The 18,754-nt window shown below is 32.2% G+C and overlaps 2 protein-coding genes across 18 annotated transcripts in view; both read left to right on the top strand.

The window, feature by feature from the left end:
* Positions 1-6,145, top strand: part of LOC105222890 (myc box-dependent-interacting protein 1) — a 103,714-nt gene extending 97,569 nt beyond the window's left edge. For 4 of the 7 annotated variants that reach the window (XM_049453512.1, XM_049453509.1, XM_049453513.1 and 1 more), the window contains 2 exons: positions 2,412-2,554; positions 3,723-6,145. In XM_049453512.1, the coding sequence (XP_049309469.1) occupies positions 2,412-2,554; positions 3,723-3,824 (245 nt within the window). In that variant the 3' untranslated portion in view covers positions 3,825-6,145. The remainder of the gene's footprint in view (positions 1-2,411; positions 2,555-3,722) is intronic. The other 3 variants (XM_049453508.1, XM_049453511.1, XM_049453515.1) reach the window with 1 other exon arrangement.
* Positions 6,146-7,673: 1,528 nt separating this feature from the next.
* The window catches only part of LOC105222892 (G protein alpha q subunit), a 49,929-nt gene continuing 38,848 nt past the window's right edge, over positions 7,674-18,754 (top strand). For 2 of the 11 annotated variants that reach the window (XM_049453530.1, XM_049453531.1), the window contains exons 1-6: positions 7,693-7,773; positions 9,263-9,872; positions 15,213-15,932; positions 16,991-17,175; positions 17,346-17,500; positions 17,694-17,822. In XM_049453530.1, coding sequence (XP_049309487.1) covers positions 15,815-15,932; positions 16,991-17,175; positions 17,346-17,500; positions 17,694-17,822 — 587 coding nt within the window. In that variant the 5' untranslated portion in view covers positions 7,693-7,773; positions 9,263-9,872; positions 15,213-15,814. Of the gene's footprint in view, positions 7,832-9,262; positions 9,873-14,915; positions 15,137-15,212; positions 15,933-16,990; positions 17,176-17,345; positions 17,501-17,693; positions 17,823-18,386; positions 18,516-18,754 lie in introns of those variants that run through there. The other 9 variants (XM_011200428.4, XM_011200431.4, XM_049453529.1 and 6 more) reach the window with 9 other exon arrangements.

Below are 18,754 nucleotides of genomic sequence, written 5' to 3'. Positions count from 1 at the left end.
AAAACAAAATAATACCAGAAATTAAAAAATAAAATATTATAATACCAAAAAAAAAATATAATAATATTTATTAAATATTTTTTGGTTTAAAAAAATTGAAATACTTTTGTTTAATTTATTTTTTCGACAACTCTAATTCGTTTCTTTAAAAAAATGTAAATAATGTCTTTCCTAGAAAGTAAATGACTTATTTTTTAATTTTAAATTTAAATACTTTTTTCTAAATTTATTTTTTCGAAAATTTTAATTATTTTCCTAAAAAAATTGAAGTATTTTTGTTCCTAAAAAGGAAATATCTAATTTTTTGAAACAAAAATTAATATACAAAAACTATTAAAAATAAAAAAAAAATAAATATTTTTTCTCTTAAAAGTCATTTATTCTTAAAAAAACTTTAATAATTCTTTTTCTAAATTAATAATATAATTTATAATAATTTTCGAAAATTATAATTCTCTTCTCAAAAAAAAATTTAAATATTTTTTTTTCATAAAAAGAAATTACTCATTTTTTTAAATTAATATCAAAAAGAAATAATAATATCAAAAATTAAAAAACACACAAATTTTTTGTATGAAAAATTTAAATACTTTTTTCTAAAATTATTTTTTCGAAAATTATAATTCTTTTCCTAAAAAAATCTAATTATTTTAAGAAAATGTCTCATTAAAAAAAAAAAAGATTAATATCAAAACTGAAAACAAAATGAATAGCAAAAAAGATTTAATATTAAAAATAAAAAGTTATAATAATATCAAAAATTTTAAAAAGTATATACATACATACATACATATATGTATATTAAATATTTTTTTGTTTGAAAAATATATATTTTTAATAAATTTTTTAAAAAATTAAAATACTTTTTTCAAAATATTTATTTCGAAAACTATAATTTTTTAAGTAAGGAAATGCAACAAGTTTTTTTGAAATTTTTTGGTAAGATATTGAGGTGCACGGCAAAAACTTTATAAAAACAAAAAAAAAAAAAATTTATATATTTTATAATTTTTTTCAAAAATTTATTACAAGTATCAAATCCAGCTTGACAAATGCCATGTTTTCTTCAAGAACAGAAATATTGAGTACTATCAATGAATTTCGAAAAAATATACGAATGTGACTGTATGACTGCATTGCATGTCAACTGTTACCCTTTAGTAACAAAGTTTTTCAAAAAAAAATAAAATAAACATTTTTTTACTTTCATTTTAAAAGAACAATTTAAAGTCTTTCTAAAGTGAGCTTTTTAAATTCACCGAATGCTCGTACACAATTACAGTTAGATTCAATAGCTACAATTCGCAAATATGTGTTTCTCAATTTTTTTGTTGTATGTAGGCAGGAGGGTTCGACTTTTTTCAACATTTTCGTTAAAAATTCTTAAAAAGAACACTCCAAACACTCTAAACACATCATCTTGCTCCGTAATCATTAACATTTTTTATTTCATATATTTTTCGAAAATTTCCTTAAACAAAACCAAAACAAAAAACACTTTCTTCAACTACACAGTAACACTTTTTATGACATAACTCTTTTATAAAATTTATTTTGTTTGCATTTTTCATCAGTTTAACATGGCGCGCCTACAACTAAGAAAGAGGCACGTTTGTTGCGCAAGTCTTTTATTGTCGTTGTTGTTGTTTTACAACAAATTAACAAAGCTAAACTGTGTTTTCCATAAGTTTATTTTTTTGAAAAGTTTACATTTTGGACATGTGGAGTTTCGTTTGACAGAATTACTAAAAATTTTACATTTTGAAGTTGTGAAGTTCTCTTTGAAAGTTTCTATTAACCCCAGCCGAGCTCTAACCCACGCTGTCGCGTTTACAAGCAGCGCATATTGTTGTCTTGCAAAACTTTTTTTTGAGCTAAACTTGTGTAGCTGTTGCAATGTTTAACAAAACCAAAAAAAAAATTAATAAAAACGAAATAATATTTTTTTCTTCTAATAAGGTTAAAAGTTAAAGATTAACACGAACGCAACGCTGCGAGTCTAATTCCAAATCGCGTTCACACTTACTCTTCTCTAACCCACACTTCTGTGCTAAATGTGCGCTTCCACAACGAAAGTGTATGCAAAGTGATTTCGAGTTTGACGAAAAAATGTTTGGGATCGAAAAAAAAAAAAATTTTGAGATCAAAAAAAAACTTAAAAAAAAAAAAAAAATTTGGAGATATAAACAAATTTTTGAAGAAAAAAAATTTAAAAAAAATTTTTCAGATCAAAATTAAAAAATTCTCAAAATTCATTTGAAAATCAATGAAAAAAAAGTAAATATAGCTTTATCGAAACAATAAATATAACCTTTGTATACACGAGTAGTGCGAAAATTTGCGAGTGCTAACCGCAATTAATAGTTTCCAAAAGTTTTTAAAATTTACTTTGCTTTTTTTGTATTTCACAGATGCCACCACATCGGATTTGCCAGCGGGTGTGCTTTACCGTGTCAAGGCCACCTATGGCTATGTGAAGGAGGATGTCGATGAGCTCAGCTTTGAGGTTGGCGATATAATACGCGTTATTGAATACGACGATCCAGAGGATCAGGTAAATATGATTGAGCAGCACTTGTGACTAATTGTTAGTTTACTTGTTGGCGGTGGCAGTGGAAATTGTTTCCAAAATAGCTGCATGATAATAGTCCTTTACCTTTTATGAAGCCTCATTCATTTGTACTAGCATCAACTTGGAGTATCTTATAGTAGATGTTTGCTGAGGTCATCATCAAAAGGGGAGTCTCTCATTCGAAGCTGTTTCTCTTCGCAGCGCACAACTCTGGGGTGGTAACTGGTAACTGAGTAATAACAGGTGTGATGTTTTACTCCAAGGCCGGAATCGAAGCGGGATTGTCCGCATAAAGTTTAGACTTTACATATCCCTACAGGAAAAATTCTAACGGTGTGATATCATACGATCTTGGTGGCCAATCGACCGGCCCAAAACGTGAAATTATCTGCTCACCGAAGTGTTCTCTCAATAAATCAATTGATTGTTGCGATGTGTGGCAAGTGGTGCCGCCTTGTTGAACTTCAATATCGTCGAGATCATGAGCATCAATTGCAGTCATCAAATAGTCGGTTATTATGGCGCGATAACGATCGCCATTGACGGTTACGTTCTCACCGGCATCATTTTTGAAGAAATATGAACCGATGATTCCACCGGCTCACAAATCACACAAACCCGTTGTTTTTTTCTGGACGAAATGTCAGCTCTTGAAGTTCTTCAGGTTGCTCTATGTCCCAAATGCGCCAATTTTGCTTCTTTACATACTCTTTCGAACCAGTAATGGGCCTATTGCTGAACAAAATTTGGCTCGGCTCGAAAATGTTAAAAGATCAGCATGATGAGCTGAGTCAACTTAACTATGTCCCTGTACATCTGTATTATATGCGAACTAGTCCTTCACTTTTCTTCAAATCGGACTACTATAGCATACAGCTGTCGTACAAACTGACCCGTAAAATTCAAGATGAAGATCTTTTTATACTCTTTTCGTAATAATAAATACACCTGTGAAGGGTATTATGCTTCGTTGCAACGGACGTGAAAGTTTTTTCTTATTTTTTCTTATTTAGAATTTTTTTGCTGGTAATTTAAATAATTTTCTTTAACATAACCTCACAATTAAACCGCTCCCGAATCAACCCACCCCTTTATGTGCTCGATCTTTCACATTCGCCACAAATGTTCTATGACTTTATTAAGCGTTAAGTTTTTTATTTCCAATTTGCAGGAGGAAGGCTGGCTGATGGGACAAAAGGAGGGCACAAACGAGAAGGGTCTGTTCCCAGCCAACTTTACACGACCCATCTAGGCCGGCGTACAGGCGGAGAGCAAGCGAACAAGCAAGCAAGCAACAGAACAGCAGCAGGCCAGTGCAACGAACAAAAGCAGAAAGCAGTAACAATAAATAAAGCAGAATAAGAAGCAAAAGCAGAAGCAGAAGCCACCACATAAAAGAAAATATTTAAGAAAATAAAAAGTTAAAAGTTTAAGCAAAAGTAGTGAATGACAGTTAAAGCAACCCGAAGTATGTTTACGACAATGGCAAATGGCAAATTAAATTGGCTGCAACGAATGGGTTTTTATTGTTAATTTTGTTTTTATAAATATGTATTTATAAATTAATTTTTTTTTTTTCTGTAGAAAAATCTATTTTACTCTATTATCCTGAAACACGCAAAAATCGAAAAGGCAACAGTTAAAATTTGTTTAGAAAAATGTGTATATAAAATATATACCTACATATGTGCATTATTGTATATTTTATTTAATATATATTTTGATTGTATGTATTTGGTATAACGTTTCGAACACAATTGCTGCGAACTTTTTGTTTTTTTGTTGGTAAATATTTTTGTTTTAACAAATGAAATGTAAATTAAAGCAATTTTAGTAAACAAAATTTAATATTATGGGGAATATTAACACATAATTTTTTTTTTTAATTTTTAAGCAAGCAGTAACATTTATTTTTTTGACAAAAACAATAAAAGTGCCAATTTTGGTATTTATGTGGCGTTACACATACATATAAACGTGCTATGTACATAAATATCTAAATTTACGGAATACACATAATTTTTAAAGTCGTTGAAATTTGTAAATGTCTGCGTTTTGCTTTGGCGGTGTGTTTCTTTTTTTTTAATTTTCTTCTCCACAGCGCTTCCTTATATTATAATTATTGAATGCGAATAGCGTGCCGTTATTTCAATTCGATATGCAATTTATTTATTCGTTTATGAACATATCCGTTTTCGTTTATCAACAAAAACTCAACAGAAGTCAAAGTTGAGTCAAATTTTATTGTTATTGTTAATTTTTTAATATATATACAAACATATATACTTATATGTATATATAGATAATAAATAACTAAGTTTCAATTGAACATATTATAATTAAATAACAGCTGGCCAAAAGCGCTGAATAATATTTATTAACATAATATTTATTTTTATGAATATAATGTGATTGGAATTTAATTAAGTAAAAAAACACAATAAACACTTTGATAAATAATCGTTAGCTGCAATAAAAAAAATTTTAACAATTTATTTAAGAGATTTTCGAAAATGCTTTTTAAAAATTTTCAAAACACTTTGATAAATAATCGTTAGCTGCAATAAAAAAAATTTTAACAATTTATTTAAGAAATTTTCGAAAATGTTTTTTGAAAATTTTTCAAAATTTTTAATTTTGTTAGAAAGAAAACAATTAAAAGCGTAATTAATTTTATTGATAAGAAACAAAAACAATTAAATAATGCAATTAATTTCCTTAAAGCGAACAATAGTTGTGGAAAAAAGTTATTAATTTCCTTAAAGTCAACAGTAAATGTTGAAAAATGGCAAACTAGTTGGTATACCAACGAGTGTGAGGCATATATAAATCGTAACATATTCAAAAAATAAATTAAATCATGCATATGAAAGTAATTAAATTAATACATACACACATACATATATACAATCTTATAAATTTAACAATTTTATAGTAATGATGAAAATAAAACAAAAAAAAAAAGTTCACGCGGCCACAAACCTGTTTTCAGGCATTTTTTCGCTATTCAAAATATTTAGGAAAATCAACATACAAGTTCGACGCAAATATACACTTTACACATTTGCCCCCCACGGTAGTCAGAATTTTTGCGCAAACCCTACAAAAGTACTTTAAAAAGTGCTATGTATGTTTGTGCATAAATATTATTGACATATGTATAAAAACAATAACAGTCAACCGACTTTAGTAGTTAAGTCTATAAAATTAAAAAAGAAAAGATAAAAATATTGAAGTTAATAGCGTACCAAAATAATAATAATAATTTTGATATACTTACATAAATTATGATAACAGCAAATACAAGTATAAATGTCACGAGACGTAACAACAATTTTTTGACATAAACATAATACAGTTATAAAAAACCAAAAACAAAAAAATATGTATAAATAAATAAATTAAATTAAATAAAGCCAGTGCCAACATATAGCCGATTAGTGCGTCTTTGCAACCAAACACACATTTCAAAAATCAAAAGTCATTTGCTGAGCCAAAAGATTTATACTTACATACACGTATATGCATACAAATTGTATTTGAATCGGTGAAAAATAAATATGTTAAACTAAACTTCTTTAAAATTTGTTATTCTTGCGCAATTGTTTATGGTGAGTTGTTAATTTTCTCACGTTATTTTTAGTAACAATTTACATACACATTATACATAAACACAAACATATAAAATAATTGTCTAAAACATATCCTTGCAATTTAGTTGTAATAACAGCGCATCCATCCTATATACAACAATGCCAAAAGTTGAAAACACGCGCATATACATACATACATTATTTGCACAAGTTCTGTGGCAATGTAGTGTGAGTCAAACTTTCTTCGGCGAGTTAATATATTTAATTTTGCAATAAGTGTTTTGTAACTTCAATATATTATCCTTTGTTAAAGCTGATCGTATTTTCATATTGCGAGTGTGCAGAAACAACACAAAACTTCTTATATACATACATACATTATTAACGAATATAAAACAAAACAGACCATTGTATTTAGTATTTAGTTGTATCTAATTGTACGAATATATATTATTTACATCCTTAACTGGACAAATTTCAAAAACACTACAGTTTACGGAACAAAAATAAATAATTAAATTAATAAAAAACTAAAAATTGAATTGTTGGTGTTTTTGTTGTTATTATATAAACCTAAAATAAACCTCGAATTGGAAAGCGAAATTATAATTTGGAAAGCGAAGTGCTTGAAGATTGAACTCTACATAGTTATCACGATTGGAGCTGACTTATGGTCTCACTACTGTATTTATTCCTTGAAAGAATAACTGAGCCTCCTGACAGGAAGAAAACTGTACATCTGGCAAAAAAGAAAACCACTAGCTTGCTGCAAAGCAATTTGGGGAATGGTTTTTGTTACTAAAAACACAACGAGCTGGGTTAGCACGAAACTAAAACCAGTTATAAGTAAAAATTGTTGCCCTTCAGTCCATCAGCAGTATAGAATGGATTTAAAAAATGCGGAATCCCACAAGTGTCAAGCATTTAGCAGATAGGAATAAGATTATATATATGTACTTACAAAGTTCCTTTTATTGTTTGAGCGATATAGATCCTTTGGAAATGATTTAGCCTTGAAACGTTGACCGTTCAGGTTAAGTCGACTTCACTTGCTTGGAAATGATCGCCGATGATGCAGTGGACTAAATATTCAAACAATTTGAAATTCAGTTCAGTTCAGACTATTCAAACAGTTTGAGATTAATTATTCAATTATAAAGCTAAATACGTCACGTTTCATTTGATAAACTACACTAGACTTGTTTAATATCGTAAATGCATTGTTGTTGTTGCTCAAACTCTGATTGTACACAAACAAACGGAACCGGATACTTTGGAAATTTTGAAATAATTTCAATGGATTAATTGTTTATTTAGTAAGGAATAAAATAAAGGATTGCTGGAATTAGTTGCGCTTTATTCCCATGGTAAATATATAGTTTAAGCGCTAAACATTTAATAAACTGTATTTCTAACACACTTGATTGTCGTTGGCAATGCTCTTTCGTTTCCGCACTGCCTTATTGCTATCTGCAAATAAATTTTTGCACCACTTCTTTCGCATTCGCTTTGGCCTAGCCCGCCTTACCGACTGCGGGTATAATGTTGTTTTCTCTCTCATTCCTTGCCATTCATTTCAGTAGTGCAGTGTGATTTTTCTTGTGTGTGGTAATGATGAAAATTTTGTAATTTTTTAGCAAAAAATATTAAAAATATAGTCCAATTAGTAAGAAATATATGCTAAACTTTAAAACTAACGCATATTATTTAAAAGTATAGTGTCATAAATATGAAATGTGCTTATATGCAACTAAAAAGGATTTGGAAAAATCTAATGGGGAAAATTTAATACACCGCAGAAAAAAATGAATGAAAAAGAGGCTGGAGAAGGTGTGAGGTGCAAATTTTGATTGGAAATAAATGGTTTTCAAGCTGCTCATATAAAATGACGAAAAAGTTATTTGTAAACGTAAAATTGTACTTGTTAATTTGTTTGTGAGCATAAATGTGCATAAATATTTTAAAAAACTCCTATGCAGCTTTTCAAAGCGCTACCGGTTTGGCAAATACAGAAACTGGGTGATCTGTGACACCCGCAAGTAATAGTGTAGTTCCGAGCTCTTAATGTTCCAGTGTATCAATTAACACCAGATATGCCAAGAAATGATTTGTCGGTGTTTTGATAAAAATATAAAAAGAACTATCCTAAATGTCGATTTACTAAAGAAAAATTTTTGTGACAGTGTAAAATATATGACAAAATTTTCAAGTGTTTATTTAAAAATTTTGGCAATTTGACTAGGCATGTATATATACTATTATTTCAGTAAAGTGACTTAATTTTATAGAGAAATTATTGCAAATAATCGTGATTTCGGGTGCAATGGAAATTTTCGTTTTTAGATTTTTTTTCTTTCAGCGGACCTCGCCCGTCAAATATACATCGTCGGTCGTATCGTCTGGCATGTGTGTATTCGCCCCGTCGGTATCGTGGTGTATCTGATTTGCTGTTCTACTGTGTCGACAAAACAGTTCAGAAATCTTCAATGTAAGCGAAAACACGCAGGAGCAAGTGTGACAACTATATGGCTTGCTTAGATCGGCAGCGAACCATCGGTCTGCTTCTGCGAACTTGTATCATAAAAGTAAACGAAACGTCACGCAATTTTCTTTTTTGCTTATATTTCTTCGTTCTCTTTTGTACTATTTTTCCCCATTGGATTTGGTCATAGTCGTCAAATGATATCAAGTAAAATTTTAACAATTTTTACGAATTTCTTGCAAAAAGAAACGAAAAAGAGTAAGTGCAAAAAAACTAAAAGGTAAACAAAGATCGGTGCGACAAGTGAATCTTCGCATAGTTACGAAGTTACTATGGAGGATACCGATGTATATAATTGTGAATTGATTGGGCAGGTGCTATTTTAATAGCTGAAAATCATTTAAAATTTTATATTACATCCCAATTAACAACACCCAGATAAAAAAAAGTAATTGGTGATTTAATTGAAAAAAAAATTCGATACAGTATCTCTAGTGTTCAATATACCTACGTACACACACTTTTGAAATCCCACCTCCAGCCTCTTGCATTTATAATTTGAGTGAAAAAGTTATTGTGTTATTTTATTCTTCATGCATAATAATATTATATTAGGCTAAAATGTTTGAATATGCACTCTGACGAATTAAAGAAATAGAAAATGTTTCATAATTAAAGATTCAGAGTTGTGTATTGATATGTAAACGGGTAATTTTTGAAGTAAAGAACAAGCAAGTTAAAAAAAAATATTTTAAGCAAATGTGCAAAAAATACAAACTACTCGATCTAACAACAGAAAAATTATAGGAAAACCATAAAGAGCAACAAAAGCGGTTGAAGCGGAAAAATGTTCCTTATATTTTAGAAACGGGCTCAAGCAACTACAGCTATATTGAAGAAATGAATGAATAATTGACGCCATATATGCACCAACGGTACCGTTAAATATACCTGGATATATAAATATTAGTTGCAGCCGCCAATTGAACAGCAAATGCAGCAGCAACAATAGTTCGTTTAATAGCAATATATACAATAGATCTGCAGGGATTCTGTAAAAAGGATTAATTTTAAGCAAAAAAGAAACCAACCCACAATAAAAGTAAAGAACAATATTCTCCTAATGGTACTGCATTCGAGAATATCTACTACAAGGAAATACCAACTTTTGATACGAGTTTCCTTAAGTTTTTGAAATCTTCAACACCAAAATATATTTTAATTGGTAAGTTAAATTTTTTTGAAAAATTAAACCAATTTTGCAAAAATTTTAAAATGCATTAACCTCTGTTGGCACAAAGATGGAAAACCATTTACAAATAAGGGAGTTTTTATACAAAATTTGGATTTTTATTGATCAGTTTGTATGGCACTTTTTGTCATGTCCTTTCTCGAAATTATCTCAACATATTGAAGCGCCGTCTTGAAGAATATCCTTTGCAAAATTTTGTGAAGGTATCTGGTTAAATATAAAAGTTTTCCATACAAAAATTTTGATCGTTCAGTTTTAATGGGAGCTACACTTGTCCGATATCGGCGGTAAATATGATATGTGCAAATTTTCAGATCGATACATTAAAAACTTAGGGAGTAGTTCCCTTTCTGCCGACAGAGGGATATGACTAAATAAACCCCTCTCGGCATGTTGCACATTTATATATGTAAATATTTTTTTTTAAGATAGAGATGGTCAAAATGCACTTGGGGGAAACGGTTTAACTTTTACAACATTTCCAATTGCAATTATGTGATTTTAGATCAATAATAACACAGTTAAAAGTAAATATTGCTAATTGAACTTAGAGTTTGCTATAAAGTTTTAATTACATATTAGTTATTTTTTTATAATAAAACCAATAAATTTAATTATTTAATATGAGCTGGTGTTATGTATAACGAACCACTTAGATATGCATACATGTAAAACTACAGTAAACATAGAAATATACATAAATACATATGTGCCTTTGCGAAAATTATGCATTAAAAACCTAAAAATAGTTCATGAATTAAATAGCAAATGGATTACTCATACTGATAACAGAAGGGAAATATCTGGGTACATACGTTCTAGACAATCAAAATATTCTTCATTATATTATAACATGAGCTGAAACGTGTTCAACAGGTTTTTATTTTCACATATGATGTAGTTTAATTAGGGAGGTGCAGATTCTTCGCATCCATTTCGTATTCATTTATCTCAACTTTATCAATACTAAATCAACAACAAGCTTAGACAAGCTATGCGCCAAAGACTACATAGAAGTCGAATGAGCTTCTAGTGATCGCGCTGCAGGTTATTCTTATCATACACAAGTATATCACTCCGCAGACCGGACCAACTATACGTTGATAAAAAAACCACACAGAGCTGCTGGTTTTACTTTACGATTCAAGAAAATTTATTATGGTTAAATTTGTATTGTTATATGTATATAAAAACCGCACAGATACATACATATATACATATATTGTTATTTGTATATATCTGTGCGACAACAACAGCAAATGGAGGAATGGATCGCCAGCGGCAACGGCGCCAACGGAGATATTAATAATAAGAAAATTAACGTTGGCTAACAGCGCACAAAACCTTAATTTAATAACAAATGCAAATGCAAATTAGCCGATGTTTTTGAGTAGGAGAAGAATTGAACAAATGGCGTGTCGAATTTCATAATTATATAGTTTGAAAGAAATTTACTACAGAGGGGTCACAGTGATCTCTTTAAACCACTTGCAGTTGTCGTATGAATTTTACATTCAAAATTCGATTTTCCTGTGCTTTTCTAGTAGCCATGCTACAAAAATAACAAAATTTTTGCACGCGTGTACTCATGTATGTACATAAGTATTCCATAATAACACGATTACTGTGGAAAATCACAAGTCTATGCTAAATTAGCCAACGTTGATTCTATCGTTTTTCACTGTTCTTCAAGTCTTTCAACGATTTTACATATCGCATATCGTATTTTCTTGCGCTCAATAAGAAAAGACACACTTTTCACACATCATAGGGGAGGGCGTGCTCTCCTATAGCTATGGTCGCGCACCTATGGCATTGGAAATGGTAGCGTATTACCGTTAATTAGATTTGAGCTGAAAAAAAAGTAAAAACGAAAGCGTATATTTTTTAAATAAATTTACAGTATGTTACATATTTGATCATGTCTTAGTAACATAAACAAAAACCGTAATGTGATGAAGTTTCTTTCCTTGGTATAATTTCATTAATTTGTTGTTTTAAAAGCATTCAGCCAATTATTTATGAATTAATTAATATAGGCGCCATGGTGTCGACAAAATATCAAATGATTTGTAAAATCAAAAAATGAAAATAACCTTTAAATGGTTAACTAAAATATATCGATGTTCGATTTAACGGATTCGCAAGTACGCATATCAATGATATGACAGGTTTATATCTGAAATACATTAGTTTTCATAAAATCTGATTACAGTTATTATGATCAGTCAGTACCATTACTGTATATATATTATATAGTTAAAGGTCCATATGTAAGTAAATGCGTATTTTGCCATCAATTTTTATGTTCGAACGTAATTTCCAACACATTCGAAGCTGTATTTTGTATTCGAAATTGTAGAATTCTGTGTCAACCCTACAGTTAGTAACAGTTCTTTGCATACGTCTTAAAATTGTACATAATATTTGTCTGGTTAGTGGTAGTAGTAGCCTCGGAAATAGAATTCTTCAAATAAATCTGAATTCAATGAGCCACACATTTGTTTTGTTGTAACCTCTTGCAAAAAAATCAATGCTCTGCCCTTAGTAAGCGCTAGGAAGGAAACAACATTTGTTATTGAAAATGGATTTTTGCATTGCTTTCTACATACTTTTCTTCTTCTATTTTACTGGCGTAGACACCCCTTACGCGGTTATAACTGAGTTAACAACAGCGTGGAGTCATTTATTCTTTTGTTATTTGGCGCCAATTCGAGATACCAAATGTAGCCAGGTCTTTCTCCTCCTTATCTTATCTTATCCAATGGATTGGAGGTCTTCCTCTTCCTCTGCTTCCACCAGCGGTACTGAATCAAAAACCCTCAAAGATAAAGTGTTCTCTTCCATCCGGATAACATTACTTAGCCAGTCGCAGCCGCTGTTTCTTGATTCGCAGAACTATGTGAATGTCGTCGTATATCTCGTAAATCGCAAAGGATCATAAATCTTCCGCAAAACCTTTCTCTTGAAAACTCCTCAGGCCGACTAATCAGATCTTGCTTTCATCCGACCATATCTCGCAAAGAAGCTGATTCGTGCACCTTATCAGTTCTTCGCCGCCGTATTTGAATAGCTCGGCTGGTAATCCATCGGCCCCTGCCGATTTGTTGTCCTTCAAATTAGTACTCACCGATCCAAACGGGGTTAGATCGCCGAAAAAACAGCCCTTGGTCGGATAAAATCATAGTCAATTCCGGTGCGTAGAACCGGCTGTCATGGGAATCGCGTTCTTCAGGCGGGTGGTCTTCAGGCGGGTAATTGTTATACGAACCTTTTTAGGTTTTGTTGGTTGTCTCAGTATCCTACCCTGGTTGATCGCAATGTTGCCACTGGAGACAATGTCTCACATCGTAATCGGTCCGGTTTAGAACCTTTCGATCCGAAGACAGCCAAGTAGTCTGACGAATTTTCTTGCGCTTATCTGTAATTCTACAGACAAGTATATTTCGAGCCCCTGCGATGTCGATCATCCTCAACCCATTTGGTGAGGTTTCACCTTGTTGGTTGAATTCTTTGCCCACACAGACGTTAAAATTGCCAAGCACAATTTTTACATCGTGGTGGAGACAGTTGGCATAAACGTGCCTCAGTCGCTCATAAATGACGTCTTTGGTCATATCGTCCATCTCTTCCGTTGCTTTTGCTCAATCTGCTCTATCAAAAACGGGCACTTACGATTGGTACAGAGCAATCAAGAAAGGTCGAGATACCGTCGAAGACATGGCTCGTTCTGGACGGTCTTCTACGAGTGTTACCGATGATCACGTTGAAAAAGTGAAGGAAATTTTTGCCGAAAATAGCCATGTGAGCGTGAGAGAGATTGCCCTTAAATTGTAAATGTCACACGAGCGCGTACGTACGATTTTGCACGAAAAATATCGCACAAAGCCATCATTGTGAATGAATTTTTGGCCAGACACAAATTTTCGTTTTATTTATAAATTCCTAATACTTTCTTGACAGGGTGTATTTCTAACAAAATTCTTTAATACAATTTTACTTTCACAATTTTCAGCCAAAAAGTATGCAATAGCTACAGAATTGAGAGTGAATACATGAATAGCTCCGCTATGAATGGTGTTATAGCGTCAAAATATTCCGAACACAATTATGAAGAACGCTGCCAGTTGGGAGCCTCTGTTCCGATAAAAAGCTGAGTCAATTTCTGTTACATGGACTCGACTATCAAGACACCAACGCTGGTGCTTTTTAGAAGAAGTTATATAACACCCGCCTATGAAGTACATAACTCGGAAACGTGATTTTCATAAAAAAATTTGCCTACAATTTGGCGCATAGAAAACTAAGATAACGAGGCTAACTTTTTCTAAGAAATTGCCAATTCTTTGTTGACTGAAAACAAAGAAAAAAAATTTACTTAATTTTGTATTATATGTATGTATGTTTTGGGATAATCAAACGAAAGTAAAATGTAAGCATTGAGCACAAAATCTTGCGCACAGATGATCATCATATCATCCGTTGCTAACGCTGTTTTACTACAGCTGATCGGTTCTACCTTTATAATTTTTTCACCAATACTCCTTGTTGAAATACGCTATCCAAATACGCTAATTAAAGCCATTCTATTTTCCCTATCGCATATACAGCCTCTGAGCTATTACAACAGCAACAAAAACAAAAGCAAAAACTATGAGTTTAGTCATCAACCTTGCCAATGGACTGTGAAGTTCAAGACAATTGGATTAGAATACACTTGACGGCGGGCGGCATACGGTATTCGGGGACGAGGTTAACGCCGCCCGCATGTCAAGCGGTTTCGGGGGGGTCATCCAACACCAACTGTTCGTTGCAGCGGTTGGCGGCGCTTCACTCGTCGGTCACTATGATGGTCGCACAAAGTTGATCTGTGCTTTGTTTCTATACATATATGTATATGTGTACATATGTATATCTTATTTTGTTGCCTTCGAAGCTTTGGCTAGGAAGCCCTACATGACCGACAAATCGGTAAATGTATGCGCACATTGGGACTCGGGAAATGTCTGCTTCCGTGACTGCTGGGCAGTTGTTTTTCGATTTTTTGCCTCTTCGGTAGGGCGCGCATTGCTGCATTCGTACTATGCGCACGAACGAACGAATGCTACACAAAATTTTTCAATATTTTTTTGTACTTTTTAAAATTATCATAACACGGCACACCGTTCGAGCGTAAAGAAGTTTAGAAACAACGCTTGCTCATTAAGTGTTTTGTTTTTAATAAGATTTGAAACTAAGTGAGTTCTGCTACATCCATTTTTAGATAAATAATTCGATCAATTATAACGACATTTTTTTTTTCTCTGTTTTCAGATGTTTACGGATTTTTTTAAATAGGATCATACAAAGAAGGAGAAACGGTACCTATCGTTGGTTGCAACTGGACAAACATAAAGTTCGAAAAGCAAAATAAATAAAAAAATTGTGCATTAAACATTGCAGCTTGAGAAAAGAAGAGCTCAACCAAAATAAAAGAATTAGAGGAAATACAATCATATGTGAACATTTCCATGTGAAAATAAAACGAAGTTAATTTTAAAATTTACTTCAAAATCTTTTGCCATACAAAGATAATTGGACAGGAGCATATGTGTTGTGCCGCAACATTGATTGTTGCGCTAACGGAAGTCACACACGACGACACACACCTACCGAGAAGGTGGTGGCGGCAAAGGAACTTGGCAAGCATTTGAAATTATCACCTGTCCCAACATTATTGACTACAAAATAGGCAAGCAAAGCACGGCGGCGGCTACATTGAGGCAGGCTACAGCACGAGCGTTTAGCCCCAAAGCTTTACTTTAAATAACGAACAACATTAACAAAAAAATACAGTCCATTAGTAGTACATAGACTAGCATAGACTAGAGTGTGTGGTTAAGGGTGCGGCGTAAGCAGCCAAAAATTTAGCTAGTATGGAGTGCTGTTTATCGGAGGAGGCGAAGGAACAGAAGCGCATTAATCAGGAAATCGAACGGCAGTTGCGTCGAGACAAACGCGATGCGCGAAGGGAACTCAAACTATTGCTGCTCGGTAAGTGATTGGCGCAAGGTGCAAGTGTGTATATCTCAATCTTAGGTCAAAAATACATTAAAAGGCATTTAAAAAAATTTTGAGGTTAGCTCCAACTTACTAATGACTTTGTATGAACCAAATTTAGAACCCAATTAGAAACTATCATTGGTTAAAACAACATAGTTTTTTTTTTTGTTTTCCATTTCCACGACAATCGTGGTCTAAGTAACCGGAACAGACCTTGAGGACCAGCCAAGGACTGTCAATTCGGCACCATTCCTCGAATTTACTTCCAGAAACAACAACGCAATTTTCTTGGTGAATTCAATTCCATTAATAAGTTTTTTTGTCTATAGTGACTTGGAGGTTATGTTGTAAATTCAAAAATACGAAACCCGTATATATGTAGTAAAGTCTCCATGTCGGTTCCGATATTTATTTTATCTATAATTGTTACTATTGTTATTGTACCATTTTTTTAATAGGTTTTAGATACCCATTACAAAGAAAAAAGATTTGTCGGCCTCGCGCATTACAAATCTGATAAAATTTTGAAGAAATAAGTAGATAAGAGGAATCTCCAGCAAATTTATATCCTCTTATTTTATTATAACCGTTACAAACTGGCTTATATCAGCAAAGCAACTGTCCTTGACTGGATAAAACACGTGACAATTCCGGTAGCTAAGGAGAGGCTGTTGTGGGAACTCAAATTCGCTACTTACTGCCACTGAAAAACATTTTGAACACTTGTTCATTCCTAACTGCCATAAATAAGTCCGTTTCCACGTCTAAGTCGGTTCTACGTAACCAAGAACCAGAATCTGAAACCAGTCAGTAGTGATGAGCTCGCTGGTTTTATCCAAAAATATTTGATGAACTACTAATGTCTATGCATTAAGTACAAAAACCATACCTACCTCTACGTGGAGAAATTTCTTATTTTGTAGAAATAAAGTAAAGTTTTTTGAAAATGTTCGAGGTGTAATTTTATATACGTACACCTTATTTGTCCAATCAGACAGCTTAAGATACATTTTTCTGATTATTAATTTTCTTTTTATTCTTCTTCACAGGCACTGGTGAATCCGGCAAATCGACATTCATCAAACAGATGCGTATTATTCACGGCAGCGGTTACTCCGACGAAGACAAACGGGGTTACATTAAATTAGTCTATCAAAATATATTCATGGCCATGCAGTCGATGATCAAGGCCATGGATATGTTAAAAATTTCGTATGGCAAAGACGAGCACGGTGTAAGTAAAACATAAGAAATTAGTATCTACGGTACTTTGGAAGTTCAATAGATATTTTTATGTTCCACTCTAAGCGGTACGAAACCCGATTTATTATTTTTCACAAATCATATTTTACCATAACCTAAAAAAATTCACTATTAACCTATTCTTTATTACATTTCCGACAGGAACTTGGCGAACTGGTGATGAGTATCGATTACGAAACGGTCACATCATTCGAAGATCCATATTTGTCCGCCATTAAAACACTGTGGGCGGATACTGGCATACAAGAATGTTACGATAGACGAAGAGAATATCAACTCACAGATTCGGCAAAATAGTGAGTACCTTACCACCACCCATATGCTTACAAGTCTCTTATAATTTAAGTGTTCGCCATTACAAATAACGAAAATGCCGTGAGGCAAACAATATCTTTGAAGTGTGTAAATCGAACGACATACATACATATACATACAAACAATAAGTATATATAGAAAATTTATAAACAAAAATATATATATATTTATTAGTTATCTGATGGATCTCGATCGTGTGGCTCAACCAGATTATTTACCAACCGAACAAGATATTTTGAGAGTTCGTGTGCCGACAACGGGGATCATTGAGTATCCCTTTGATTTAGAAGAAATTCGATTTAGGTACAGCATACAAATTCTATTTCGCAAAATGTGCCTTTTGATTGCATATGTACATGTAAATTATACTACTAATTTGCTTTGACTCTTATTTAATACTAAATATTTACTAAACTTTTGTTAAAACAAAACAAAACAAAAAAACATTGTTTTGGCTTTCGAGCATTTTGTGCATGTTTGCCTTATAATTTTTTGTGTGCGACACTAACCCCCCGATTTCTACACATTTTTGTTGAAGGTTATATATTATTAAAAATTGTTAGAAAAATATATAAATTCATGTATACTTTGAAGTGTTGAGTTTATAGAAGTTCACTGGAACTTAGTGAGGTTATGTTTTCAGGAAATGAAAGTAAGATTTCGTGTTTGCAGCGATTTACAATTTCTTAAAGAAATTATGCGAAAAAAGTTTAATAGAGATTTGCTTTCAACGACTTTATAACAAATTACTTTATGCTGCGTCTTCATGCTACCACTTAAAATCTATAACTTCATAATCATAGTCATAATTATAGCATTACATACATATAAATAAACAATTTAAAATTTTTGTTTGCCACCGCGCAGCTATCTCAGCGATCTTGATCGTATTGAAAAAGAAGATTTTCTACCCACCGAGCAGGATATTTTGCGTGCTCGTGTGCCCACCACAGGGATACTTGAATATCCATTCGATTTGGACGGTATCGTATTTAGGTATAATACTTACTCAAAAAAGCAAAAAAAAAAATACGATTTTGAAAAATATTGCATAGAACTTTTCCCAGCTAAGGCTAGTCGTATAAATGCAATAACTCGAAATAGTTCACTATTGCCAATTCTGCAGGTTTGAAGTTTAGCTTGAAATACTTTCATCATACATACGCATTGTTTTTGTTGGTGCTTCACTAATTTGCGCTTTGTGTAGTCTCATTTGTTTGTTAACGTTATTTGGT

Source organism: Bactrocera dorsalis, chromosome 3 (assembly GCF_023373825.1).
Source record: "Bactrocera dorsalis isolate Fly_Bdor chromosome 3, ASM2337382v1, whole genome shotgun sequence".
Lineage (NCBI taxonomy): Eukaryota > Metazoa > Arthropoda > Insecta > Diptera > Tephritidae > Bactrocera > Bactrocera dorsalis.
The sequence above is the reverse complement of the archived record's forward strand: the minus strand, read 5'-3'. Positions and strand labels throughout refer to the sequence as shown.